Here is a 27,801-nt window from a genome sequence, read left to right as displayed (position 1 = left end):
TGTTTTTCACCTCATTGGAGAGAGGAGCACAGAGGAAAAAAAGTCAGCGGGAGGAAGCAGGGGAGGGGAAGAGCGAGTCAGCGAGGGAAGGTGTGAAGCTGTGAGAGCGAGGGGAAAGACGCACAAAGCCCAGAGATACAAGGAGAAGAAACTGACAGAAGTCTGCCACACTGAAGGGAGACTAAAGGGAAAACAGTGGATCAAAGACCTGGCTGAGCATCCATTTAAATCAGGAGGGTCGTGTTTTGTCAGAGCCATACAGGGTGAGTATGTTTTCCGTTTGATGTGGTTATTATGGCAGGATATTAAACAGTTCGGAGCAGCTGCTGTCAACTCACTCTACTTACTGTTTAATAAAGTCATAATATAAATTCTAGTGTTATTAAATTTTTATCACTGAATATGCAGCACGAGCTATTAATGAATCACAGAACAAGTGCTGTGGTTCATCACTTGTCACCGGAGCTTTTATGGTTCAGACTCTCAGGCTCTGCAGAACATTTTTTTGCAGTGCAGATCTTAAATCATAGCTTTTCATGCCCCACAATGGTTATTAAACTGATCCTAAATCTTTAATTTGATTTAAGGTATCATTAAAAAAGCCACATAATTGGCAACCCAAAACTTACAAACACCATGAGCTTTGTCCAAACAAGTGTAACATGTCACACTTGATTTGTAATGAAATGATTTGTGCATATACAGAAATTACACAGAAATATTCAGTTGCCTTTCATACGAGAGACCAAGAAAAGTCGCAGCTTTTTATATTTTCAAACCCAGAACCATCTAACCTTCTAAGGGATCAACAAATTCCCAAAACAATTGTTATTACTTTTATATTGCTACACTGCAAGTACCAGTGAAGGTCAACCATGACCAGATTTAAGTGGGATTTGGACCGTTATTGGACAAAACAAACAATCTGAAAATATCAATACCAATTAAAATTGAACAGGAAGATGCAGCAAACTCTCAAGTCATTCATTAAAGAAAAATGTCAGACATCTCAAAGTCCCAGCTTCTGCTTCTGATGGGGGTTTAAAACTTTTGTTCTGACAAAATGAAATGTGAAATACAAGCCACCACTTTAACATTTCCTAAAAATGTAAGTGTGAAGAAGTTAATGTGCTCATGAATATAACTGTATGATAATACAGCGGCAGCCACACGATTGCCCAGGTATTTAAGGATGAAAGTGGGCAGACTGCTCAGTGGGGTGATCACGGTGAAGTGCCTCTGGTTCACCTGCTGCTTTATTTAGCCGTCCTCCATTGGACTATTTCTGCTCGGCAGACCATCATGAACATGACCGGCCTCATTCCTCTGCTTTGACGCCAATCTCCTCCAGTGTTCATAGCTAATCAAGTATCCATAACAACACCGGAACATATAAATAAAATGGAATGATTGGGATTATTCATCTCAGTTAGGAAAGCGTCCTTGTGTTTGTCAATCCAGTTAGCTGAATCAGTGATGCTTTAATGCGATTTCCTTTTGTCTCATTATGATTGAGCCTTGATAGGTCCCCATTAGCAGCCCTGGTAAACTACGGCTGCGGGGGAGGAGGATTGATCCTTGTGTTAATGTGTACAGATAGATGGCCATGTTGATGTAAATAACTGCCCTGCAATTTCCCCCCCAGTCCTACACGTACACGGACACATATACAGAACAAAGGAATTGCACCATGTGTGCAACAACACCTAGCAACTGCGCAATCAGGTCCGAACAATGACAGAACCCAGAGGTGACAAAACAAAAAAACGCCCCTAGTGTGTGCGTTCAATTCAAATCAATACAAAAATTCCTACTCGGTTCATGACTAGTGAAGGTCTCAAGGCAACGAACGATCATTCTACACAAACCTTTTAAACATTGTTTAAAAGCATTAAAAAATAAAAATAAAAACATGTTCTGTGTCTGGAACTTTTCAAGTTTCAAAAGCATCATTGTCATGTTTCATCCTTGACGCCGCTGGTCGATCTCAGCCTCATTCATGCTGCGTCCTTGCTCATCACTTCCTCCTCACACAGTCGGCACGTTTGAATCACATTAAAAAGAACTGCATTATTGTTAGTCTCACTAAAACTAAACAGACTTCTAAAATAACGGGATTGAGAGTCGAGCTACAACTGCATGTATGCGTTCAGTCAGAGCAGAGTCTGATGTGGGCGCTCTGTGAATGCGCGGCAGTCCCCACCCCCAGCTTGAACTCAGGAAAAGACAGTACACTACGACAAAAACATGGTTATTTTCAGGCTGGTACATTTTTTGGACTGATGAGACCAATTTTATGTTCCATCAACTTAAAAAATTGGTTATTTTAACACACAAATAGTGCTCAACATGCTAATAACTTGCTGCATGCTAAACCGGAATCTGCCTACCATTAACAAGACGAAAAGGGAGCATATCGCCACCTAGCGCAGTGGAGGTGGTAAGGCTTCATTCACTAAATCATCTAACCAAAATGCCAATTTAGTGTTGGATGCTATGCATTGAGCTACATACAGTCTTGCTTAAAAGGTTTTCCTATTGATGCCAGTAACAAATATTCCTGTTTGTCTATTCACCACAATTTTGGTATTTTTGGAATCATTATGCATTTTCTCGCAGTCAGATGGCATAAATAGCTTTAAGCTTTAAAGTTGTTTATTTGTCCGCCATTTTGCTACCATTATATTCATATCCATAGAACCGTAGGAGCCTTAAAATGCCCCCTTTTCACCTCAAGTTTTTAAAATCTCCATACCCTTTCCCCATTCAGTTACTCTGGTCCCTAAATGTTAGCGTTGCCTTCGTACACTTTTCCCCAGAGAAAACCCAGAAAAGTATGTAACATTCATCACTGAGGCCACAAATCATCAGAAATCAGAGTAGAGCGTTCAATAGAACAAACAGACACCTCAATTATATTGACTTAAATAGAGTGGGAAGTCAAATCCTCAACAAAAGCACCAGGTCTCCATTCATCATGTGTTGAAATTTCACAGTTACATTGAAAATCGTGTGCACTTGCTTAAATCACGTAAATGCACGCAGTGACAGGAAGAAACTACAATGAGAGAGCAGAGTCCAGGCAGCGGGAGCATTCGACTACATTAAACAGAAAAAAAAACTGAAAATGAAACATAAACAAAGGGAGGTTATACAAATGGTGAAGATATAAACAACTGTGACAAAGACCCCTGCACAAGAACATCTCAGGGGTAAAACATATGAATGAAAAGAAAGGGACATACGGACTGGAGTATTATTGTAATGGCAGTTGTGAGTAAAATCCTGTCAATTAAAAAGGCTGCAAAGGCAAAATTATACAAGAGGGAAGATACAATAGTATTAGCGTGAGAATATACACGGCCCTGACAAAAAATATTTTACTTATTGTCACTACAGTACAAGTCTGTGGGGGCAGTGATTTAATTGTGGAAGAGTAGTTTAAGACATTTTCACACATGGATTGGCCACAACTGAGTCCAGATCTTAATGGCTACTGAGAATCTTTGCCTAACACAGCGGTCCAGCTCTTCCATCCTAAAAATAAATGTCATGACGTTGGATAAGTTACTTAAAACAATGCCATGGAGAATGTGTGCCGTAATCAAGTCAACTTTGATGCTAATCTGTCCTGTTTGGTCGGCATCATAAAAGACAGTAGCTGGAAGATGCCGGAAAAGACAAAGGTACTTTTTCCTTAGAGTTGATGTTTTGTTGGGTCATAGTAAACATGATATGAACAAATATGGGGCTGAATAATTTGGGGAAAATATTTTAGTTTGCCATTTTCTGTTAATGAAATGTCTATTCTCGAGTCTCAGTTCAAGATTCACTGTGTAATAAATTAACTGACGATAATGTTACTCCCAAAAGACAGGGATAAAAAACCAAGACAGAAACTTAAGACATTAAGTATTTCTGAGAGCTACAAGTTACATTTCTCAATTAGCGTAAAATGTAGTAAAAACTACTTCCTCTATTGTTACGTGTTTCTGGATTTGGAATAATACAGTTCCTTCTGTGAGATAAATTGATTCAGCATTTATTTCCGGGAAAACTGTTGTCTATTTCAGCTTTTGGTACCCTAAATTGCTGGTTGTAATGTGAACTTATAATAGTACATTATTAGTCACTGTATTTAAAAGTCTAAATCTGGAAAATCACTTGTTGACGTGAAACAAATGTGTAATAAATACAGAAATAAATATGAATACATATTTCCTCTACAAAAATGAGTCCGCCCACTTAGTAACTAAGATGATTCAGCTGTTTTTGCATCCGAGCTTTTGATCCTATCACTATGACGCACAATTTGTATATTGGGTTTTTTTTGGCGTGGTTAATCATCTTACTATTTGTCATTTTTCATAACTTTGGATGACACCTTACATTCTTCCGCGCGGCACAGATGCCGGCAGGAAATTTGCAGGAAGGCAACAATAACAGACATGGGGGTCAGTGACACAGACACAGGTGTAATCATTTTTAAACAGGCAGACAAGCTCGTCCTTAAATAAACCGTTTGTGTCGAGTGGATGACACAGACCAGGAAGCCATTCTTAGAAGAGACTCAAAAACACAGTGTCTAAAACAAACCCCAAACTAAGACACTGCAAACGCCTGAGGCCCAACATGAGACAAAGAGAAACAGCAGCCACTGTTTCGACTAACATGTGCACAGACATGGCCCCCTAAGGTATGAAGTAAAACAAGGAAGGATATGAAATGGCCTCGATCAGGATATGAGATTCTGGTCATATTGCACAACACAATTTCCACCAGTGGGCAGACGTTTGCCCAGTTGTTATGGAAACGCGGAATTTTCTTTTCTTTCATATACTTTCAAATGTTTGGATACAATAAACTCTATTCACATTTTTGGATATTGCATTTTTAATCGAGATGTGAGATGAGCAACAGCTCTGAGCAGAGATTTCATTCCTTTGCTTTTCCTGTCACACAGGAACAAATTTGTCATCTGTTTGGTGAGGGGACCTAGAGCAAGTCCCTGACCCACGGAAATTAATAAAATATGATGTAAAATTGTGTCACAGTGTTGTACAGCTGCAGACTGAACCTCATTGGATAGTGTGACCATAAAAATTGCCATCTAAAGGCTCGGTAACCTCACCTCCTATGAAACCAGCATATGCCTGACAAGTGCAATCCACTGCATGGTCATTTATTTACACATTTTAATCGTCTAAAGAGTCCTGAATCAGGCTGCATTGAAAGAAACAAGAGTCACTAATTACAATATTGATATTTTTTTACTATCCATTCAAGCTTCCATCTACACCAATCTGTAACAGCATTTGTTTCTTGCCAGAAAGAAAACACACTCAACCTGCGGTGCCATAAAGTGATTTTCCTTTGTGCTGTAAAACAGCCAAACACGCTCTAACCCAATTAACACACAGAGTGGAGTGGTCTGTCTTTTCCTCAGCTGCCTCATTCATTTACACAAAACGACAACAAATCAATGAAGCCATCTCCTCTCCATTTGTCCATGTTATCTTATCATTTTAAGCAAACTTGGTTCTCTTTTGCCGAAAAGCACAAGTGATGACATCGTAAAAAAACGACAAAAAACTATACGAACAAAGAGGCTGTAATGTCAGTTACACTGTAAAAAAAAATGCATCAAATATTAGTTAATATAGGTCACAGTGAGCTAATGATCACATCAGACCAGTGAAGCCTGTTGATTTTTTGCACAGTAATCAGTGAGGGTGAGTTTCCCTTGACATTAACTTTCATTTTGTTTAATCTGTTGATCATTTTCTCAATTATAGCATGAGTATAATGATCAGAAAATAGTGATAAATGTAAATTATAATATCTCAACACTTATGTGAGGCCAAAAAGTTAAGGAACAAAGAACAAGTGAAGGTTTCCCTTATTTCACTTATGTGAAGTGAAATTACTGCTGCAAATTAATACTTGATTAATAGATAATAGTTTCAGATGTTCTTCTTTAAACGTGTACAGTGTACAGTTTCTGTTCTTCCCCTAAATGTCATGTAAGACAAAAACAATAACCACCCACTCAGGTGTATATTTTTACCATTTGGTTTTTGGCTGTTCACTGTTGTTCAGAATATCTCTTCTGTTAATATTAAGATGGAGTGTGCTGTTACGACAGGTGGCATCTAATAATTACTTTAATGACCAATTAGGTGTGAAAAATAAATAGCTTTCACTTAGAAACTGCAATTTGAATAAAAGACCTTCAATTTGTCTCATGTAGTAGTGGAGGCAATTCATAAGTTCTCAGTCTTGCAATAAATAAAGAATTTCTTGTGGTAATGCTTTGTTATGTTTTAAATCTACAACATGTCAACTACTGAACTGAAGCTTGGCTTAAAAATACTTGAGAAATCAAATCACATTCACAATAACTGGCAAAATTTTCCTTTAAAATGATCAACACTATTATCAATTAAGCTTTTGATCAGGTAATGTATTTGTTGTCGTGTCCACAAAATGTCAGAAAACTGTGAGAATACATCCTCAAATGTTTTTGAGGATGTATTCTCACAGAGGAATAAAGAGATTGCAGAAGATAATTTGCCTTAATTGGAGTTAATTCTTTATCAGAGTCATCAACTAACCAATTCATAAATTTAACCCATTCTGCGGTACTGCGATGGAAAAACACTGATTAAAACACCGTCTGTCTCACACCCGCTGCCTCCAGCACACTGCAGATCAAACTCTGCACTCAACCTTTTTGCTCCAGGAGACACGCTACAATCCCAAATTTAATGAATCGTAAAATCCGCACGTGTTTCTGACCTGTACATTCTGCCCAATCTTGCCAATTACACTAACACTTCAACACCTGAGATTCAAAACATGACCCTGATGATTCACGGTCCACGCGAAGGAAGTATTGTGCAGAAAACTTCAGCCGAGAGGCGAGGGGAGATTTCTGCGGTGAGTTCTTGATTTCCTGGCTACCTTAATTGGCCAGAAAAACGACTCTTGAAAGCGACGCCTCCCACGTACAATTAAGTATCCTCTACAGAACTGCAGCCTCACGCGGTGCGGGGATGACTAATCTGACAATGTGGGCAAAACACAGAGACGGGAGATCGGGAGTCAAACAACTCACAAGAGCACCTTTGGCATTTACTCTACAAGAGAACAGGAGAGACAACACGGCGCTTCAGCACACTCCAGCTTCGCTAATGGCATAAGAAAAAAAAAACTACAAACAGGGTTCCTGCTCAAAACGACACAGAGGGCTACATATATTATAAAAATGACTCATTGAATCATATAATATGGTGGATATATCATGACATAGCATTTACCCAACCATAGGTCACTTCTGGCTGTGTTAACTGCCAACTAGAGCTGCAACGATTATTCAATTATTAATCGATTACTAAATGAATTAACTATTTTGATAATTGATGAATTTGTTTGTGTTTTGTTTTTTTTCAATAATTAAATTGTGTGTAGAAAGTAAAATCGCTCATTCAAATGTTTCATTTCATTTATGTGACAAACTCCTTCACCTTTAGCAGTTTAAATAAGGCCATCTTAAACACATACAATCTATTCAGCTCTTTATCTACACTTTCACAGTTGGATGTAGACACAGTTTATGCAGTGAAGGACTCCACGACCTGCAGCAGCAGCAGCAGCAGCAGCAGCAGCAGCAGCGTGTTATGAAACGTACTCGTCATGATAACAAGAGCGAGACTGGGTGAGAGGGAAACAAAGAGAAGTGAAATTTGTACTTTTTTATATCAAGGTGTTTCAACGTGCCTGTAATGAAAGGGCCAAGATCAGAACTGCAACACAGTCTGAGTCAGAGTCATGTTTTCTTTTATTTTGGCTCTAAATATACTCTGCATCCACACAGAGCAGAGATTTATAAAGATACGACGATAACAAGTTGAACACGCTGTGTATATTATAGAAAGAGTTGGTCAACAATCTAAATAAAAATAAAAACAGAATTTTGTGTTAATTATAGTTAATACAACTAAACCTTTTTGTATTTTTCCCCTTGTTTATGAAAAATGTATGCAAAATAATTGAAATTGGCCAACAGAAAAGATACACAGCTGGGAACATCTAATTTGATGCATGAAAAACCAAGCACAATTGATCTACTATCAGAACAAATATCTATCTAATATGAATATGGGTCAAATTTGAAATCTTCCAAGCTTTTCCGAATAACACTAAATTAAACATGTAGAACTAAAGAGTGGGTTGAATTGGAATCCTTTAGTGAAGTGAAATTTGGTATGAATACATAATACAATAAGCCCTAAACTCTTAATTCTCAAAAACATGAGAGCTGCTTGTGACTACTACACTTTAAAAAGACAAGTTTCAAACAAGTCCTTATTGATAGATGAATGTGCCGTGAAGGTCTGAGCACAGCGGGAACATTCAGGGGAATCGTGTTAAACATCATAAAAGAAGAGAAGCGGCTCATTAAAACTTAACTATTACAGAAAATAAGGTAGAACTTGGAACCAGGAAACATCGGAAAGTGAAAGATTGGATAGAGATTTTTGTTTCCTTTCAAATGAGGTGATGAGAACCCCAATAAGAAAGTTAATTAAAACTGAATTTCCATAGAATAATCCATTTTTGTTAATTGATGGCCAGCTTAGTGACCAATCATCAAATTTGATGAAAAACTAAAGATTAATATCATAATTGATTCATCTGTTGATCATTTTCTAATTCAATTAATTGTTTGGTTTCTAAAATGTCATAAATTGTTGAACTTTTTTTCTTAAACCGCAAAATTGGATCAATGAAACCAGAAAATATTCACATTTAAAAAAAACCAGAGAGCTTGTTTTAATAATTTTTCAAAAAAGCAATCAAAATAGTTGATTTGTTTAATAATCAGTTAATAATTGATTAATCGTTGCAGCCCTCACTATGTTTGCTGAGGAAATCTTGCAATTGATTCACTGGAGGCTGAAACTGTTTTTTGATGATAGACAGTAGTATTACCATTTTTATGATGGTATTGACAATACTGTGTAAGCATGAATTCAAATAAACAAAACATCTGTATCAATAGCAGCTTAATGCTATTTTAAACATCATTAATGTCTAATGTCTGTGTTTGTGTAATGTCACTAAAGGGTTTAACTCAGGACAGATTTGGTGGCCAAAACATTCCATAACTTAAATAGTTTCCACAACCTCACTGAGTTTCTGTGCTCGTTTAACAGTGAGCTGCCACCTCAGTAACGGAGTGTTTCGTGTTTACTTCTGTTTACAACACAGATTTGTTTATAGGTCTCAACCCTCAGAAGCCGGTGAAGTCATTTTTCCTCCTCCTAAAACCTCGACAGCAGCGAGCGACTCCTTAACAAGTGCCAGAAATCTAAACCGCAGCACAGCCGACATACTCGGGAACAAACCGTCTGTCTTATTTAACTCAACGTGAGATGTAAGCTAAATGTGACGGGGACGCCATCAACCCTTTTTTTCCTAAGAATCAATCAATCTTGAGCGGGGCTCTAATAAGACACACTGAGCTCTCTTACATTCCTCCTTTGGGAAAAAGAAATGTCAACACACACACACACACACAGGGATGAGACTGCATAGAGCCCAGGCAGCCAAATGCTGACCACTGAGGCTGAAATGAGCAAACAACAAGGCTGTCCGACAGCAGTGTCCAGACAGAGCAATTAAAGTCTCTGAAGCCTGCAGACATTCCCTTTTAGCTAATTAGACACTGAGAGACAACTTTAGAAAAGTACAATCAGACTAAGCAGAGTATTTGACACTGGCTGGTGCAATTATGTCAAAACAAATACATGACATACTTGCACTGTTCTTCTAAGCCAGTGAAGGATTAATTCTTATCCTTATTGCCTTATAAACCTATTCAGTTTAACAGCCACTCATCTGTCGACTCAGCTCGTTCCTCAACACCAACAACAGGAGGGGCTGTGTCAAGTGTCTTGGATGAGCTGTTCTCTTGAGAATCTCGGCCGCAAACTAAGGCCCAGAAAAGAGGAGCGTGTTGTTGTTTGGGAAAAAAAAAAGGCTCAGACACTCAATTTGAGTCTCCTGAGCCGCAGAAAAGTGGCTGTCGGGAACTTTTCATGTCCGCATCTTACCTGCCGACTCGAGCAGGACGTGGTAATCCGTTCCTCTCCGAGTGGGCATGTCATCATCAGGCTCCTGTCTCTCCGACTCCTGATAACGATCCCAGTTTGACTCCAGCTTCCTCCTGGAGAAAGTCTCCCTCCTGTTCACCTCCTCCTCCTCCCCGCCACTGTCTCCATCACCTTGATCCTGGAGGAGAACATGACGGGACACCAAAATCATTTTAAAATTTCATGTCAGCTACACAGCAGGTGCTGTCACACTAAATTTCATTCAACGTTCATTTCCCATGTGGAACAACAAGAGCTGATGCAGTGGGTTTGTTTCAAGTTACCAGCTGTTTCTGTATCTGACTGAATCTCATCCAATTTACAGACCATTTTAAAGAGAAGGGGAACTGACTTTTCTTTTTCTTTAAATTGTTTTTGGGTTGTAGCCACTTGTAGTGTAAAGCACTATTGCCTTACAGCAAAAGAAAAAAAGACCAACGGCCTTTCTGCATGTTCTACCCGTGTTCTCCAGTTTCCTCTTACAGTCCAAAAACATACAGAGATTAGAAACCTATCCATGGCAGCATGTCTGCTGCAGTCTGTTATCAACTTCCTCTCCACTTTCAGTGTCTTCATTTCTTCTCCTCTGGTCAAAACATTTTTGAGAAGTGCACTGAGGCTATTTAGGTCGCGTATCATTCAACATTTGTGACGCTTTGCAGCTCACTGTTGTCCACTCACTAGCTGAAGTACCGTGTGATGGTATGCTATAAACTGCATTATTTGGGGGTGAAAACGATTAAGAAAATGCAGTTGGGATTGCCGAGTGTGAAGAGAAGTTACCCCAGTTCTCCTTTTACTTTTCTTCGGCATGGTTGTTAGATTTATACAAACTAAATACAATCACTGGCTCTTGAGTTTGATTAAGGTTTAGAAATGAGTGCTCATGTGATTTGACTTTAATCTGCACTTTCCAATCATTTCTTAGGAGATAACAATTGGCTGTAACCTTTGATCTTCCCTCTCTAGTCATTACCGGTGGTAGGAAATGTGCAGAAAAGGTTACATATTTCAACAAGTATAATTGAGCAAGAATGAGATTTTTTGATGTATAAATTGTAAAAATGTAGGAGATGGAAACCAAAAATGGCAAAAGATGACTGAGAAACAGATGGAAATACTGACTCAGCATTCCAAACTACTAAAGAAACCAGGAAAACAATAGCTAGGATGCCTGGGTATCACTGACTCAGCAATCCCAACTAATAAAACTACAAAATAAACTGTCAAAATCAGCCAAACAATGTAGGAGACAGCAACCAATCACTAAACATGATGATATTATAATGACTCTGCACTCCCATTTAAGAAACAGATGGAAATGCTGACTCACCATTCCAAACTACAAAAGAAACCAGGGAGACATTAGCTGGGAGTCACTGACTAAGCATTCCCAAATAAGAAAACATTTTAAAACATATTAAGCGTATGCTGCCACCGACGGTTTGCCCTAAAAACTCCACCTCGTGAAATCTGGTGTAGCTGCAGGAAAAACTTGGCTTTTGCAATTCAAAAATGTCCTATTTAAACACTACTATGTTAATCCAAGTTTCTGAGTCGGAAATCCTTCGACGGGAACAAAATGGAACACACGATAAGGTTTGCTCCCGACACTGAAAAAACATTACCATAAATGGTGCTCCATGAACTACAAGTTAGAGAGCATGTTTAAAGTGGTTTTAACACATGGCTCTCACTTTACTGACTAAAGCCTAACATGGGGGTCAAGGTAAAAGGCATGTTACACTGTGCAACACAAAAAAACTGAAGCCATTTAATTTGTCCGAGTCACAGATTTCTGTGCGTGTTGTCAGATAACTGCACAAAGCTCCTCATTATGTTGTCATGGAAACATGCAGCATGAGTTGCGACAAAGGCCATGGGTTTTATTTTTATTTTTTCACAGTGCTTTGTCAAAACTTATGAAAGAAAAAACAGTATCATCAAAGATCGCGTGGTAGCCATGGATGCACCAAAGGAGATGTTTATGATTGCAATCAAGGAGCTCCTATGAACCAAAGAGTGCTTTTATGATTGCAATCACAGCTCCCCTATTGTTTCCTTTTCTAATTCTGTTGTTAGCATGGCAGGAGCATCGACTGACTGAACAACAGCCCAGTGGAAATTGAGCTGAAACCTCTAGTGCCACATCGAAGGCCTGCAATGTATGATGACAATGTGAAAGTGCTGTATGAGATCACAAAGACACTCCGCTGAGGTTTTAATATGTGACATGTAACACCTGAAGTAAACAAATGTATCTGTCAGCTGATTAATGGTAACTTTTTTCATTTTTGTCATCTTCGGGTGAATGCTTTTTAATTATTTGGGCAGATTATAAACTTGTTCATGTGAATCTACACATTTCTATTCTCAGAAAATGCTGCTAAGTAGGTTTTTTTATTCAAAATTCTAAAGACAAAACTAAGTATGTATATAAATGTATGTGCACTGCAGTGCAAAAACAAAATTTGCATTAGGTAATGGACTGCTCAGTAAATGTTTATGTAAGTAACTGTGTCTAAACTTTATCTTTATTTTATCAGATGGAAGATACATATAAATAACCATAAACCTTATCTGTCAACTATGTAACACTTTACATTATGCACATCAGATACTATACATAATGGTTTACATAATTCCATTATATGCATGCAGTGCATGCAGGTGTGCATGTAATAAACGCCATTATTCTAGGGCAACGTGATTAATTGAATATAACTAACAACTTAAGCAACAAAATTAACTTCAGAGGCTGTACTGTGAATTTCTAAAAACCATATATCATAGACACGCAGAGGCATTTGCATAATTGTGGCAGGGACTTTAGTCCACGAAGCACAGATGCGAATATTTTTAAGTTTTTCGCAGCAGTGCTTGGCAGAGTCTGCACTCCCTGCAGAGTATTTCAGTGCTAATAAGCAGCTGAAAATTACTCTAAAGTGACAGCTAATTAGGCCGTATTAAAGTGGACGATGGACTTAAAATATAATTAAAATATTATATGGAGGACGTGTGCGTTTTCACAGCGAGGAGAAACTTTTAAACGTACAAAGTTTTGAATGTAGTTTGGCAGAGTGGGTTAACGGGGGCTCAATCACGCCAAGTTGTCTCACCCGGTAATGGAACTCCGCTGCCTGGTCGACTCCCCCGCCGCGTCCACGACCGCGGTAGTGGTCTCTTCTGCCCCGGCCACGGTGGTGGCCTCCTCGGCCTCTGCCCCGGTGGTCACCGCCACCGCCATCACCGTCGTGGCCGCCTCGGCCGCCTCGGCCACCTCTTCTCCAAACGCCTCCTCTGCCTCTGCTCACTTTCCCCTCCATTGCTGTTACTTGCTGCGGCCGGTTAGTTTACCATGTGGCACCGCGGTGTTACTGTAAATGTAATCCGACGACAAAATAGCAACCTTCTATAAGGTTCCGGGTTACATTTCGACCAATTTATTATATGCAGTACATGTGCATTTATTATTTTTAACAAACATATAGAGAATGTTTCAGATCTGCGTGTCCATATTATTATTATTATTATTATTATTATTATTATTATTATTAGAATAATACTATTAATAATAATAATGATAATAATAATGATGATGATAATAATAATAATAATATACATTTATTCTCTTAAAATTGAAGAAATGTAGAAAATGAATAATAAGAAGAAAATGTTTCTTTTACATCCCTCAAAATGTTTATAACTAAGAACAAAACATGATAGTGTTTTCAACAGGTAAATAAATGCAACTCGTTCATGTGGCACTGCAACAAACAAGATTCAAATACTATTAAACAAATGGTATTTTTATCTGACTGTTACTACTGCTTTGATCAAAATAAAAATTAATTCATCATTATAATACAAAAAAACAGATTATAAATGATGTTGTGGGACACAATGTTTTGCTTAAATTAAACATACGTTCAGGGTTTTATCAACACCAATAATGATTGTGTGCCTTTGTGTCTCATGACTGTTTTTCTTTAAATTTCAGGAGAACTGCTGATCATTCTACACAGAGGCAGACAGTGGGATTCTTCACACTCACCCGACATCACTAACACAGCATCATGGAGAACAGCAGCTTTGGCAACTCGTCACACGTCTATGCTGCTCCTCACAGCCTGTGGGAGGCCATAACCATCGCTACTGTGTCAGCCATCGTCAGTTTAATAACGATAGTTGGGAACGTGCTGGTGATGCTGTCTTTCAAGGTCAACAGCCAGCTGAAGACTGTGAACAACTACTACCTCCTGAGTTTGGCGTTCGCTGACCTCATCATAGGAGTGCTGTCCATGAACCTGTACACCACGTACATACTGATGGGCTACTGGTCCTTAGGGAACCTGGCGTGTGACCTCTGGCTTGCTGTGGATTACGTAGCCAGCAATGCTTCAGTTATGAACTTGCTTGTCATCAGTTTCGACAGGTACTTCTCCATCACAAGGCCACTGACCTACAGGGCAAAGAGGACTCCAAAGAGAGCTGCCATCATGATAGGCCTCGCATGGCTGGTGTCTTTTGTCCTCTGGGCGCCGCCCATCCTGTGCTGGCAGTACTTTGTAGGGGAGAGAAAAGTTCCTGCAGACCAGTGCCAAATCCAGTTTTTAACTGAGCCTGTGATCACATTTGGGACGGCTATTGCTGCTTTCTACATCCCCGTCTCTGTAATGACGATCCTGTACTGTAGGATCTACAAGGAGACACAAAAACGGACCAAAGATCTGGCTGAGCTGCAAGGGCTCGCAACAGAAAATATTCCAGAGGGGACAAAACCCCAGAAGACTGTTATTCACTCTTGCTTTCACTTCACCAGAGAGAGGAGAGATCGGAGTCAGGCCTCCTGGTCCTCATCGAACCAAAGCAACGCCACCAAGACAACCACAAGGTCAGACGAGGCGTGGGTGAAAGCGGACCAGATCACGTCCTTCAACAGCTACACCTCATCTGAAGAGGAGGAACATCACGTTTCAATAGAAACCCCACAAGGCTCCTTCAAGGAGCAGAGCAGTGGGCAAAGCAAGAATGGACAGGTGACAGGTGATTTTACAGAAGACCAGTATTTTTCCTCTCCTCAAAAGAAGGCCAGTAAAAAGTTCATCTCTTATAAGTTCAAACCTGGTTCAAAGGGGAAAAATGGCAACCCCGTATCCGCAGCTCCCTGCCCACCACACACAGAGCAGCCTGCCAAGAACGCCTCGCCGTCCGCCTCCTCCATCACCTCTAAACCCATAGACCCCACCTTAAAGAGCCAGATCACCAAGAGGAAGAGGATGGTGCTGGTGAAGGAGAAGAAGGCAGCCCAGACTCTCAGCGCCATCCTCCTGGCCTTCATCCTCACATGGACGCCGTACAACATCATGGTGCTCATCTCCACTTTCTGCACCAAGTGCATCCCGACATCGCTGTGGCACCTGGGCTACTGGCTGTGCTACGTCAACAGCACCATCAACCCCATGTGCTACGCCCTCTGCAACAAAACCTTCCAGAAGACCTTCCGGATGCTTCTGCTGTGCCAGTGGAGGAGGAGGAGGAGAGGTGAAGACAAGCTGTACTGGTGTGGACAAAACCAAAATGTTAACAATAAAATGACTTGATGTGGTTTCCGACACATTTCATTCGATCTTTGCCAACGTGTGGATTCTACTTGACGTCCACTGCAGTTGGTGGTCGTCTCCAGCATGACGGGCTGCATGTGATTTCTGTGTTTTCTGTGTTCTGTACATGTTGGTGGAAAATGTTCTGAGCCTGATGCAGCACTTGAAATGCCCGATGAAGGTTCTTGATTTTATTTTGAATCAGGTTTGGAAAGTAGCCATGAAACTTTTTCTTTGACACATTTCCTCACACGATGTCACTTCAGTCAGCCTCAGTTAGGCTGACGACGAAAAGGACACAAACAGAGAATATACACTCACTGGTCACTTTATTAGGTACACCTATTCAAGTGCTCGTTGATCCAATTATCTAATCAACCAGTCACATGGCAGCAACTTACTTAATGCACAAAGACATATTGAAGTTTAAACTAGGAGTGCATGACATTGGACCACATATCAAGCGTGCTTGGGCGGCCCAAGTTATGAACCACCCTTCATAACAAAGGTATGCACAGCATGTAGGACCTTGATACAGATGGGCTACAGCGGCAGGTGACCACACAGAGTGCCACTTAATTAAGTGTTCTGTGTACCTAATAAAGCGGCCGGTGAGTGTATCTTAGTTAGGACATGAGGTGAGCAGACATCCGTAGCCGCTGCTCCGCCTCAAGTTTGAGGGATTATTCACTTTGTTTTGTAAACAACATATGTTGAGTAAATTGTGACTAAAATCTTTGAACTTGTTCACCTCTTTTTTCCCCCCACTGCTCACTTGCACTGTATATAAAGGGCATAATGTAATCTTACATATTTAAAAAAAGAGGAAATATTTATATTATACAGAGCCAATGTCACTGGCTGTGTTCACAGATGATACATGTAAATTATTACATATACAGTATATAAACAGTATATATGTATGTGGTCAAGTGAATTTTTGTTTGTTTGTTTCTTGGCTCTTTCTATGAGATAATTGATTTGTGTTAAAGGGCTAATCTGTGCATTAGTTTCACTGTTAATATGACATGCGGGAGTGTATATGGATGGCAACTTAACTCTTGTCGATGTTACTGTAAGACAAAAAAAAAACCTTTGGAGAAGCTACCACTGTGTCCCCTGCTGGATGAGTGATGTCGTACTTTTGTGTAGTTTGATGATGTGACGTCACGCTCGGAGGCAACTAATCTGTGCTCACTGTACGTCTGTGAAGTTCTGTAAAAGTGAGTCCGTGTGTACTGATGTGATCAATACAAATTTAAAAGGCAAAACTAGATTTTTTTTTTGTCTGAATGAACATTTTTAGCATCAAACATGTTGAATCTGATCCAATTTTTAATAATAAATTCTTCAAACCATTGATGACATTGAGACAGCGTGACTTTTCCTCACAGGGAACAGATCTCGGCAGGGGGAAAAAACATTAAAATGACTTAAATGACAACTAATCCATCTTATTCCTTAGTCAGTCAAGTCAACATCAACAGTCCTGATGCATAAATGCAACACTGTAACTTTCGTAGCAAACACACCACGAGTCATGATGCTAAAAATCCATTATTTCCAAAATGGATACTTATAAATATCACTGACACATTTATTTGTGATGTTAATAAGGTCTTAACCATCTGCTTTATTCAAAGTAAAGCCAGTTACACTCCCAAGATCTTAAAAGCAACCACACAGCTCTTTTCACTCTGACCTGCCTGCATTATATTATATATATCATTTTAATTTAACTCCTTCGTCACACAGTACGTATGTACACTCTGTAAATTCGGCAATGAGTCATAAAAACAGAAGAGAGGCCGTTTGCTCACTTTCAACCCAATACAGATAATGTGAAATAAAAACAAAACTTGTTATATTACCGTTGATGTTTTATTATCTAGGCGTTCTTAAATAAGAATTTATATTTGTCTTAAAATTCAAATCCATCATTCACAGTCATATCACTGAAACAAAAACAAAAGTCTCTGAGTTATGTATAAGTTGTCTCTCAGGTCGGGGGGGAATTAGCAGCAGTGGAAGAGTTAACACAGAAGGGTTATTAGCACGGAAAAAGAATGAAAAGCATTTCGAAGAGCAGTAGAGCCACTGCTCTCACAGCTACAATGTACAGAGCAAATGAAGAATTTCAACTTTCTGCAGAGTTAAGAGAGATTTCAGTGCAGTATGGGAAAAAAAAATCTTATTTTAGCTCAGTTTTCAGTAGAGTAATAGAACTCAAGATGCGCTCAAAACATCTATTAACAAGGAAAACTGTACAATAAGGAGAAAAAGAAAAAAAAAAAGACTTAAAAATCTCGCTTCCATGGCGTAACTCGTGCGTCTATGAGCAGATTGAGGAGACGGTGAGTACAGTACAGTGTGGTACTACCTCCTCTTAGCAGCCAGCCTGGTGCCTTTGCTGCTGGTGCTGCTGCTGCTGCTCGCTTTGCTGGAGCTCTTGGATCCGCCGGAGAAGAGCTTGGTCATGAGCTCGGAGACGTCTGGAAGCTCGGGGTTGGGGTTCAGCATGTTCATGGACTGCTCCATTTCCTGTGTGACATGGAAGTGCCCATTAATCAAAGATGAAAATCCTTCACCTACATCATTTACACTGATGTTTCTTACAATAACAACGTGGTCACACTTCAGTGGTGTATCATGAAGCTATCCCCTTGACATTTGACACTACAAATGGACTGAAATATAAGACCTAAATGTACAATACGTTTGATAGAACACTATTGAGAATGTTTTTACCTTCCTCATCTCTGGGTCGTTGGTGTTGACCACTTTGGGCAGGAGAACAATGATCAGCAGAGGCAGAACCATCATCATAACCTGTAGGAGCAGCGTATACATTATATGATTAAATGACAAAGTAATAAAATAATAGATAAATAAATAGACTGCAAAATAAATGTGTCACAAGAAAGTGCATGTGGTAACAAGTTCTGATATGAACAACATAGTATAACTGCTTTATAATAAAAAGCAAAGAAACAACAATCATACAGAAATAGAAGAAAGAGCTTCTGCGACTGAAGACTAAACTTCATATCCCTAGTTTAATAACTTTGGTCATTGATTTTCTCACGACAGAAAATCTCATGGCAACTTTCACACCGTTAAGTTATTTATAAATTTATTGTTTCATATCTTCTGTAAAATCCCATGCATTTCCTCACCCGGACACTAAGCTAAATCGAAACCCATCTCAGTGTTTGTAATCTTGCAAAAACAAACAATCACTATTCTTACCATTGGGTTCATGAGGAAGTCTGTCCAGCCCCAGGTCTCCCTCTTCATGAAATAGCTGTGAGGGCCGCTGGCCTTGATTTGAAGAGGATATTGCTGCCGGATTACCTCTGAAGTCTTGATGTAGTTAACAAGGCGCGCCCTGTGAAGTGGAACAGAGTTGCTTTAGGGCAGAAACCAAAATGAATAAGCAAGGCTGACTCAGCATTAACATTGGCAAGTACTTTTGTTTTTCACTTATCAAAATTTTTTATTTTTTATTTTAATCTTACCTCATTTTGCCCTTGGATGTGATATCAACACGCACCGGTTCAAATCTATAACCTGGGGATATGATTTCCACGACATAAGACCCTGAAGGAACATCGTTCACAGCAAAACTTCCATCGGTTCTGTAACAAGACAATCAGACCATTTAGTGCTCACAGAGGCTGCACATTTTCATTTCATCCCAGTAAACAAAAGGGTTAGTAACCAAACCTCAAGTGTAACCACACAGGCATGTTGTCATGATGGAACGTACAGTTGCCATTGCACACATCGTCTCAGATAACACTAATGACCTCTCACTGGACACATTTAAAGGTTGGCCTGTTCAACTGCTTTTCAATGCAAATATTTAATCAGTCAATGAATTACATTTATGCTTTAATAACATATTTCAGGAGGTGTTCCTTTGAGATGCTGTTCAACTGCATTGCGTTATACTGACAGATGTCTCTATTAGGTTGTGAGGTAACACTGTTGATATATTGGCATATTGGATATCGGCAATAAATCCAATATCGTGCTAGATAAAGAATGAATTTGTTTATGCCAATTGTAACTTTGGACAATAGAGTTAATAACCATACGACATATGGGAAGCATAGGTGTATCATTTAACTGCACCACTACAATATACTCCCGAAAGCGAGGTCAAACATGAACAACAATCACGTCCCTAACGACCGGGATTGTTTTGATGACACTAACCTCAGGTTAAAGTCCTGAATATAGCGATAAATAAATTAGTTCCAGATGACACGAATGAAACCCAAGATAATTCAACATAATTAATTTACAGTCAGTACTGTACCCCCGCCAGCTAACAACATTAGCAAGTCAAACACCCACTTAGGCTAGTTGGCTAAGCTAATGCTACCTAGCCTGGCTAACCAGCTAGCTGGTTCGCAGAGGAAGCCGCGGGCCGTTTCCTACCTTAAAAACCCGACATATTCTTCGCCCTCCACCGTGACTCTGGCCATGGAAACCCAGTCCTGTGGTTTGACGCCGGGGACAATTGCCCTGCCCTCGATTTTGAAGCGATCTCCGTTCGCCTGTCCCTGTACACCTGCGGCAGGCCCCGTTTCCAAGTCGACGAAACACCACGCCACGGCGAGCACAGCCTGCGCGTAGAGCCACAGCAGCGGTAACCTGTCACTGTGCAGCAACATCACTGTCAAGTGTGTCTTTACAAGAAGATATTAAAATAAGATGGAGCTATCTGTGTGCGTCGACATGTACTGATGAGAGAGAGATCCAGGAGACGGAAGGAAGGCGCAGAGGAGTCGGCGCATCAGCTGTCTGCGCTGAAGATGACGTCATTAAACAAAACCAAAACTTTATTGCTCAAGCGGACAATGACACTCCTCTCCTGCCTCATACCTTACAGAACATGCACTACGTTGTTTTCAACGTAAAAAGTATCAACGTAAACATCTCAGTCAAAAACACCACCTGGCATCCATAACGTTGAATTACTGCCTCCTATTGCCTTTTCTGCTAATTATGTAGCATTCAAAAGCAATACAGACACCGCCCTCGCCTGCCTTTGATCTGCACGTTGCTGTGGCAACTGTGGTAAGAAACTACAACGTTCCAGCAGCCATCACATAGTATTTTTGCACATTAAAGTCAGGAATATTATCATAGGCTCTTCTCCTTTCTATTTCAATTCACTTAAGTGTTTACTGACACAGGCTCCTTGTTGCTGTAACATGTAAAAAAAAAAAACACTTAAAAGCCATTTTAAAAATACCTCTTTGAGGAAACTGAGACACCATGTTTCATGACAGTATATGACCCAATCACTTATTTATGCTAAAGGTGATACTTGTTTAATAAAGCTCTGGCAAAAAAAGAAAGTCCACCTGTGAAGCTAGTAAGAAAAGCTGACAAACCTGTTCAGTGACATAAAGTTTGCTTGAGGATAGCAATTATGTTTACTTAAATCAATTTGATATTGCACAATAGTCTTAACTTTCCCTTCTCAGGCTTACTTCCCCCGTGAGGCTCAGCATCATTTCACACCATCTGCACAGTTCTGATTTATCCAATTTATTAAAAGAAGATTAAAAGAATCATTTGTTTTTATAGTTTACAGTCAAATGTCATATGTAGAGGCAAAAATGAAAACAAGCTCTAATAACTTAAGACTGACACAGATTCAAGTTCCTGATTCCGAAGAACCCAGGCTCAAAAAAACAACAAAACGGAGCGGAGCATTTGTTACATCCACAAGTGCATTATCGTTCCACGGGCAAAGAGAGGCGTCGTGAGAAACAAAGAGCTTGGCACTTCATAGAGCAACATTACACCGAGTCTCATGGAGGTCCACTTAATATGCCCCTTCACAAGACGGTCCCACTTCAATGTGAAGCAGTCATTTGACGTTATTCTCCTTTTTGCAGAAAGGCTCTCAGAGCCTCCGTAAGAGTCTCCAGCTCTCACTGAGGGAGTCATCTGAATTGTCAAATTCAATCCCAGTAAGAGGTTTGAGTTAACGTGAACCAGTCCATTTCTCTGGCGTTTGTGATTATCAGTTGGAAACACAGCCATGATGCGGCAGTAGTGGTTGTATCCTCTGAGGGCGACACAGACGAGTGTCAGGGCAGCTGCGACAGATAAGCCTCAATGGCCTGCAACAAGAATCAAAGATAACATTAGTTGTCGTTACAGCCGGCGATGCATCCTGTATGTGTCAAAATAATCTGGTTTTTAGATGTTAGCACAATGAAGAGACATCAAAGGGCTATAACACAATTTTCAAAATGAGTCTGTTTAACACAAGATAAATCACTTCTACACGGAACCTATGCTTCTGTATCTCTAATGTAATATGATAGTAAACATATTTCCTTCAAAACATCATGATTGGGGCTGCAACTCACAGTTTTCACAATCGATTCATCAGAAAATGTTGATCAGATTTTTCTCAAAGGTTTAGTTTTGTCCACAAAGTTACTTTTTATGATTTATTTGTTGTATGGAGCAAAGCCACAAGATAAAATGGATATTAAAGACGCTGAAAAAATCTGAGACCTTGTCTTGATAAAAAGTCTCGACACTTAGTAAACGATTAACTGTTGCAGCCTCTTTATCAAATGTTTTTTTTGGCCCACAAACCACAATTATCCATTAAAGTGATTTTAATAAGTATAAAACAAAATTGTTGACAAGTTATACTAACATCATGGTAAATATGATGGAAATATGAACCAGGATGTAAAGATGGGAACGCAGACTCATCTCATGATAAAGCTGCAGCTTTTATAAAGAAAGGGAGTGGTTGCTGTGTCCACCCAACATCAACAGAGAGCAGAAAACCAAACAGCAGGAGTGGCTGTAAAGTCTGTTTCAACAGTTGTGTGATAAGTCACTAACGTCATAACATTCATTTAAAAGAAAAAACCAAAGGTGGTGCTGATTCAATCATTTTCAGCTTGTTTTGTCAGTCAGTAAGAGACCTTTTATGAGTCTTTAAAAAGAAAGCTTCACCATTCAAATTTTTTGAGAACTTCTGAAAGACAATGTGAAAAGTTTTGTAAAACTATCCAGCTCTTTACAAATTTGTCATGGCCACCGGCTCATTAAATTAAATTTCTAATCATTTTCGATAACAATAGCATCCCTTTCACCTTTGCCAGCTCTCCTGTGGATCCTGGAACCAAACATATTCGGGCTCCTTCCTTCCACAAGTCCTTCAGCCGCTGCCTCATGACTTCAACATTCCTGCAATAAGCAAAGACAACGGCAAAAATAAACTCAGTACAAGTGCATAGTAAACTCACAGGCACCAAGCAATCAGCACTATTAAAAATCATATGAAATGTTTATGTGTATGTATGTATATATATATATATATATATATATATATATATATATATATATATATATATATATATATATATATATATAGATATATAGATATATAGATATATAGATATACATATATACACACACACAAGAGCAGCATTTCCAGTGATGTCTGACACATTCGTTGTACACAGATTAAGTAATTACTAATCTGGGATGTTAGGTCGCGATATAGATGTGGACACTTCTGGGCCCCTCACCCTGTAAGGACCTAGCCCATTTTTGCTGAAGAGTATCACACCGTCAGAATCTCCAACCAACACATGCCTAAATAAAACACTGCTTGTGGATTTTTCCATTGGTAGAAGCTGCAGCTCAACTGCCGCTGAATTACTTTTTCTTTTGTGGATGAAACATTTCCATTTCATTTGAAAAAAAAAAAAAAAAAGTTCATATTTAACTTACTATTTATCAGATTGCTTGATAAAAAAACATAGCCATATGCATTAGTACATACATGTATATAGAATTCAGGATGCATTGCATGCACAGCACTATAAGTCACTGACAAAACAAAACAGTTTGCCAACAGCTGCAATTACCTGTCAAGTCTTGTCATGAAAAAAAGACTATTAGGTTTAATTTCCGAAATGTAAGAAGAAGACGACCCACCTGTCTTCTGAAAAACTGCCCTGCAGTCTTTTCTCATTCTTTGAAAGTTCTGGCCACCATTTCCTGATGACGGACTGAACCCAGTGTAAACCCACCACTATGTGTCTGTAAAAGCAGCCAGTGAGACACATGTTATTTAGATGCACAATAATACATGGAAAAATTAAGTTAAAAGACTTTTATGTTGTTGTTTAAGCTTGGAAGAGAATCTGCCACTGATCCAAGACGTTTCATAACATTTGTTCATCAGTCCAGAAAGGCTTAGAACAGTGATGTTCCATCCTTAATAAGACAAAAGGTCCAGTGTGTAAACTTCATCTTCATTTTGTTATCAGTGTACAATCACCTGATTGTATGACTTATTGTTGGTCATTACCCCATAATAAGCCTCTTAAATTTAAATTAGGAGCTTGGATCAGCTACAGAGGGAGCCATTTTGGATCACCATGTTTTTACAACAGTCCAGAATGGACAAACACATTTGAGTAGTGATGCAAACTGAAGGCCGCACAGGTTCTACAACACTGCAACATGTGACTTCATGTTGCTACATTTTACACACTGTACCTTCAAACATCAAACTGCTTTAATCTCAGTACTTACTGATGGAATGTCAGAGAAACTTGGATCATTTAAAATATGAGCGCTTCCTTTGTGCCACTTACTCTTCGTATTTACTGGCAAGAATCACTTTGATTTGGGGCATGAGGTCAACACAGCAGCCAAGTGACAAACATGGCGCTTCGGTTTGAAGACTGATGCGACACCAAACACAAAAAAGATGAAAAAAGGAAAAACAGAAAAGCGTCTGAAGGTTAAAAAACAGCAGCAACAGCAAACACAATCTACACAAGCTGACGAGAAGTTACAGAAATGAGGAAACAAAAAGTAACTTAAACACATATGCAGGCATTAAACTTACAGATTAATTGATTACAATGCATTTGCTCATCTATACTTATCTATTAAATATGAATATCTAAAAAGTAGATATTCTTAAACTGATTTTTCACTTAAACACCATTTAGATAATGTTGCTAATATTCTTCCGACATAAAAGGAAAAAATATCAAAGTCAGATGAGACTCACTCGTTTGTTAAGACAGGTAAGCAATCGAGCAGCACGCCTGTGTCTTGAATCCTGGGGAAACAAGTTTAAAAAAGGAGTGTGATCACAACATTTACTTGTGAAATACCCATTTTCAAAATGCACCGTTAATCATCACACTTACCATACTAGGTAGGCCACTAATTCACTGGCATTTCGTTTCCATAGTGTAAGGGCAACTTTGAGTCGCAGATTTCTTCCAAAAAGAACATGAGTCATGGTTTCATGGTCCTTTGATAGCTGTACAGAACAAACAATGCATATTTTAATAACCTCACTAAAATAACATGTAGACAACCAAACAGCAAAACAATAGTTTCAACTCTCACCTCAGTGAAGTCACCATACTTGGAGGTGGCCCCTGCCATCTTGGAGGCCTTTGCAGAGTTCACAGGGAGCCCACAGTTGTCATTGTAGCGAATGCCCCGCACATCATCGGAGCATGTCAGCTCATTTTCTTTGTTGGCCATGCCGGGGTCACGGGCACGGCCCACATCTGATGATCTGCGGTGCAGCTTTGAGCCCACCTCCCCCTGTGGACAACCTTTCCTCTTGCAAGATGACAATCGCTTCGCTGTGACTGGACTGCGTACTTTGTAATGCACTTGAAATCTGCAGAGAGGGAGATCAGGATGGACCAGATGCAAAGAGGTCATGTTTTGGAGAACAGTAAAATGCAAATCCACAGACATGGTGAAAATGGTTTGGTCAAGGTGTCTTAATGGTCTAATCAGTACATTTCCATGCACAGTTGAGCTACCGTTAAAAGTTGCCACGTTTTGGACGCTTTTGTCTTATCTTTTGATGTTATTTTATGAATAAGCCGAAACTGGGAACTGTAACCAGCTCGAGTCAAACTAAATATATACATGTAGTAGAAGCTCGACTCTCAGTCACATAATCTGGGTGTTTTAGTTTTTAGTCGACTTTGAAACATTCAATTTAGTATAATTTCAGTCATGATAATTGTTTCCATGCACTTCTAAAGTCCAGTTTTAGCCTGGCTAACACAGTAATTTGATTATTTCTAATGTCATGTAAATGTACTGACTTTGTGAATGTGAGGGATGACCTGTGGGATACAGAGGCCCAATCCCAACCACCCACCATCTAATCCCAATCCGTTCACGTGGAGCTTCGCCATTTTTGGGGTCACTCCAAAACAAATTAACGTAGAGTACCCAGCACTTAAATAGCGTGTCTGTATCAGTGAAGAACCCACACATTTATGACATCTGTGTTTCTGCTTTATCAGTATGTTGAATTTATCTCATATCTCGTTCTCGTTGTAATGAAGTATACATATTAAGTGTTCACATGGACAATGGAGAAAAAAAAAAAATAGAATATGTGCATTTATACAGAAATTGCTAGTGGGAACTCCCAAGTAATAACAACTCTGATCTGTGCCAGATCTGTTTATCACAGCAACCCACAGACAATTAAAAGGCATTACTTTTCCACAGAATAAAAAAACAATAGAAAAAGCTCAGATAGTATAGTTGAAGAAGAAAAAGCAGCATCATGTATTGGTTATATGAATTGCTGAAAAATGTAGAAGTGAGATAGCAGCAAACGGAGGAAGACGGTCAACTATTGTAGTTGAAAATGCTGACTCAGCATTCCCAACTGACAAAACAACTTGTACTCCGTGCCATCTACAGCTGCGAGTTTGACTTAATTTGTAGTGACACTTGGTGGTTAAGTGGTGGTGGGTAGGGTTGTGGTTTGGGATTGGGCCAGGTCATGAGTGAGTGGTCATAACTTAATGAAACCCCCAACATGCAGAATCAAAGACTCACCTTTCTTTATCTAATTCGTCCTTATTTATATTTTCCACCTAAAACAAAAGGATATGGGATGAGGCCACTACTACAAACTCTACTACTACAACACACCACTGAACTGTGTCCACTAATTAAGACACAACAGGACATTTACTCAGACAATAATTCATGGGCTCGTCTTTCATATCTTCGTACCTGCTTCATGTTCTTTTCAGCAGACAGATGCCAGCAGGATCACAGAAAGCCATTGGATTTATTCCTGTGCAGTCTAAAAACTCCCCGTTTCCAGACATGCTTAGCAGCTGCCATAATAAGGGACACTGTTGGAAAAACAAACGTGGACACTCCTTGGGCAAAACATTACACTTTTAAGACGTGCAACAGGTCACACAGGTCTCTCTCCGTGGCCTACAAAGCCACAGAATGAGTTCCTATGAAAAGCAGGTGATAAAAGCTGCACCACTGTAGGGAACATAGGGTAAAAGACAAGCTATAATCGAGATAAACAAAACATGCATTTAAGTAAAGAAGGCGTTGGCTGCTGCGGGACAAGCATTAGGGTTAGCTACCTGAGCTGCAAGAAGAAATATTACTCAAGACGCTACGCGCGGATTCAAATGTAAATGAGACAGTCGAGGTTTGGAGGAGCGTGACATTGCACTTCGTCACGTCTCTAAACCCATATTTACACAGGTAGCTTTTGCTGTTAGCCTTTAGCTCAACTATCAAGGATACACGAGGAAGCTAACTAGCTGGGCCGCTAAGTGGAAGCTAGCTAATTAGCCTCCCCCCAACTAAGCATATGGCTAACCAGGTGACACTATACACGTTACTTTCGTAATGTAAACAGTTTTAAAACCAACCGGTTCATTTTGTCAGTTGTGTTGAGCTCTCCACAGACAGGTACATCCACAGCGTGACACAAGCTATTACAACTCCGGCGTAAACTGTGTGTGTAGGGTAGGTTAGGTTAGCTAACGTCCCACTGTCCCACCATTCAAATGAATACACCACCGGTGAGTAAGGATTGTGGGATTGATTTTGGCAATGGAAAACTCGTGTTTTGGCGACGCCTGCTGGACAGTTTTAAATACTACAATCGCATGGCGCCACCCAGTGGCGTTTAGCTTATAATGCAGATTTTTAGTGCA

The 27,801-nt window shown here is 39.6% G+C and overlaps 4 protein-coding genes across 6 annotated transcripts in view; 1 reads left to right on the top strand and 3 right to left on the bottom strand.

Moving 5' to 3' along the window:
• The window catches only part of aven (apoptosis, caspase activation inhibitor), a 31,866-nt gene extending 18,329 nt beyond the window's left edge, over positions 1-13,537 (bottom strand). Inside the window, exons 1-2 of the mRNA XM_044049131.1 lie at positions 13,277-13,537; positions 10,119-10,296 (exon numbers count right to left, since the gene is read on the bottom strand). Coding sequence (XP_043905066.1) covers positions 10,119-10,296; positions 13,277-13,483 — 385 coding nt within the window. The 5' untranslated portion in view covers positions 13,484-13,537. The remainder of the gene's footprint in view (positions 1-10,118; positions 10,297-13,276) is intronic.
• On the top strand, positions 99-15,927 carry chrm5b (cholinergic receptor, muscarinic 5b). Its single transcript, XM_044049130.1, has 2 exons — positions 99-263; positions 14,158-15,927. Exon 2 carries the CDS (start codon positions 14,234-14,236, stop codon positions 15,758-15,760), a length of 1,527 nt encoding a protein of 508 aa, XP_043905065.1. The 5' UTR covers positions 99-263; positions 14,158-14,233; the 3' UTR covers positions 15,761-15,927.
• A 1,150-nt stretch (positions 15,928-17,077) lies between these two features.
• On the bottom strand, positions 17,078-20,588 carry emc7b (ER membrane protein complex subunit 7b). The gene is made up of 5 exons (XM_044049136.1): positions 20,207-20,588; positions 19,279-19,398; positions 19,010-19,148; positions 18,509-18,589; positions 17,078-18,301 (listed from the first exon to the last, which is right to left on the bottom strand). The coding sequence occupies exons 1-5, from the start codon at positions 20,440-20,442 to the stop codon at positions 18,137-18,139; spliced, it is 741 nt and encodes a 246-aa protein (XP_043905071.1). The 5' UTR covers positions 20,443-20,588; the 3' UTR covers positions 17,078-18,136.
• Positions 20,589-21,309: 721 nt separating this feature from the next.
• On the bottom strand, positions 21,310-27,682 carry katnbl1 (katanin p80 subunit B-like 1). Of its 3 annotated transcripts, XM_044049133.1 has the most exons (10): positions 27,514-27,681; positions 26,846-26,970; positions 26,666-26,703; positions 25,193-25,475; positions 24,988-25,103; positions 24,846-24,896; positions 24,421-24,510; positions 23,756-23,860; positions 22,906-22,999; positions 21,310-21,906 (listed from the first exon to the last, which is right to left on the bottom strand). In XM_044049133.1, the coding sequence occupies exons 2-10, from the start codon at positions 26,852-26,854 to the stop codon at positions 21,874-21,876; spliced, it is 819 nt and encodes a 272-aa protein (XP_043905068.1). In that variant the 5' UTR covers positions 26,855-26,970; positions 27,514-27,681; the 3' UTR covers positions 21,310-21,873. The 3 variants fall into 3 exon arrangements, with proteins under 3 accessions (XP_043905068.1, XP_043905070.1, XP_043905069.1); XM_044049135.1 differs by lacking the exon at positions 24,421-24,510 and having other exon boundaries at positions 27,514-27,682; XM_044049134.1 differs by lacking the exon at positions 27,514-27,681 and having other exon boundaries at positions 26,846-27,495.
• Between the last annotated feature and the right edge of the window lie 119 nt (positions 27,683-27,801).

This window comes from Solea senegalensis, linkage group LG17 (genome assembly GCF_019176455.1).
Source record: "Solea senegalensis isolate Sse05_10M linkage group LG17, IFAPA_SoseM_1, whole genome shotgun sequence".
Lineage (NCBI taxonomy): Eukaryota > Metazoa > Chordata > Actinopteri > Pleuronectiformes > Soleidae > Solea > Solea senegalensis.
This window is presented reverse-complemented; position numbering and strand designations above follow the sequence as displayed.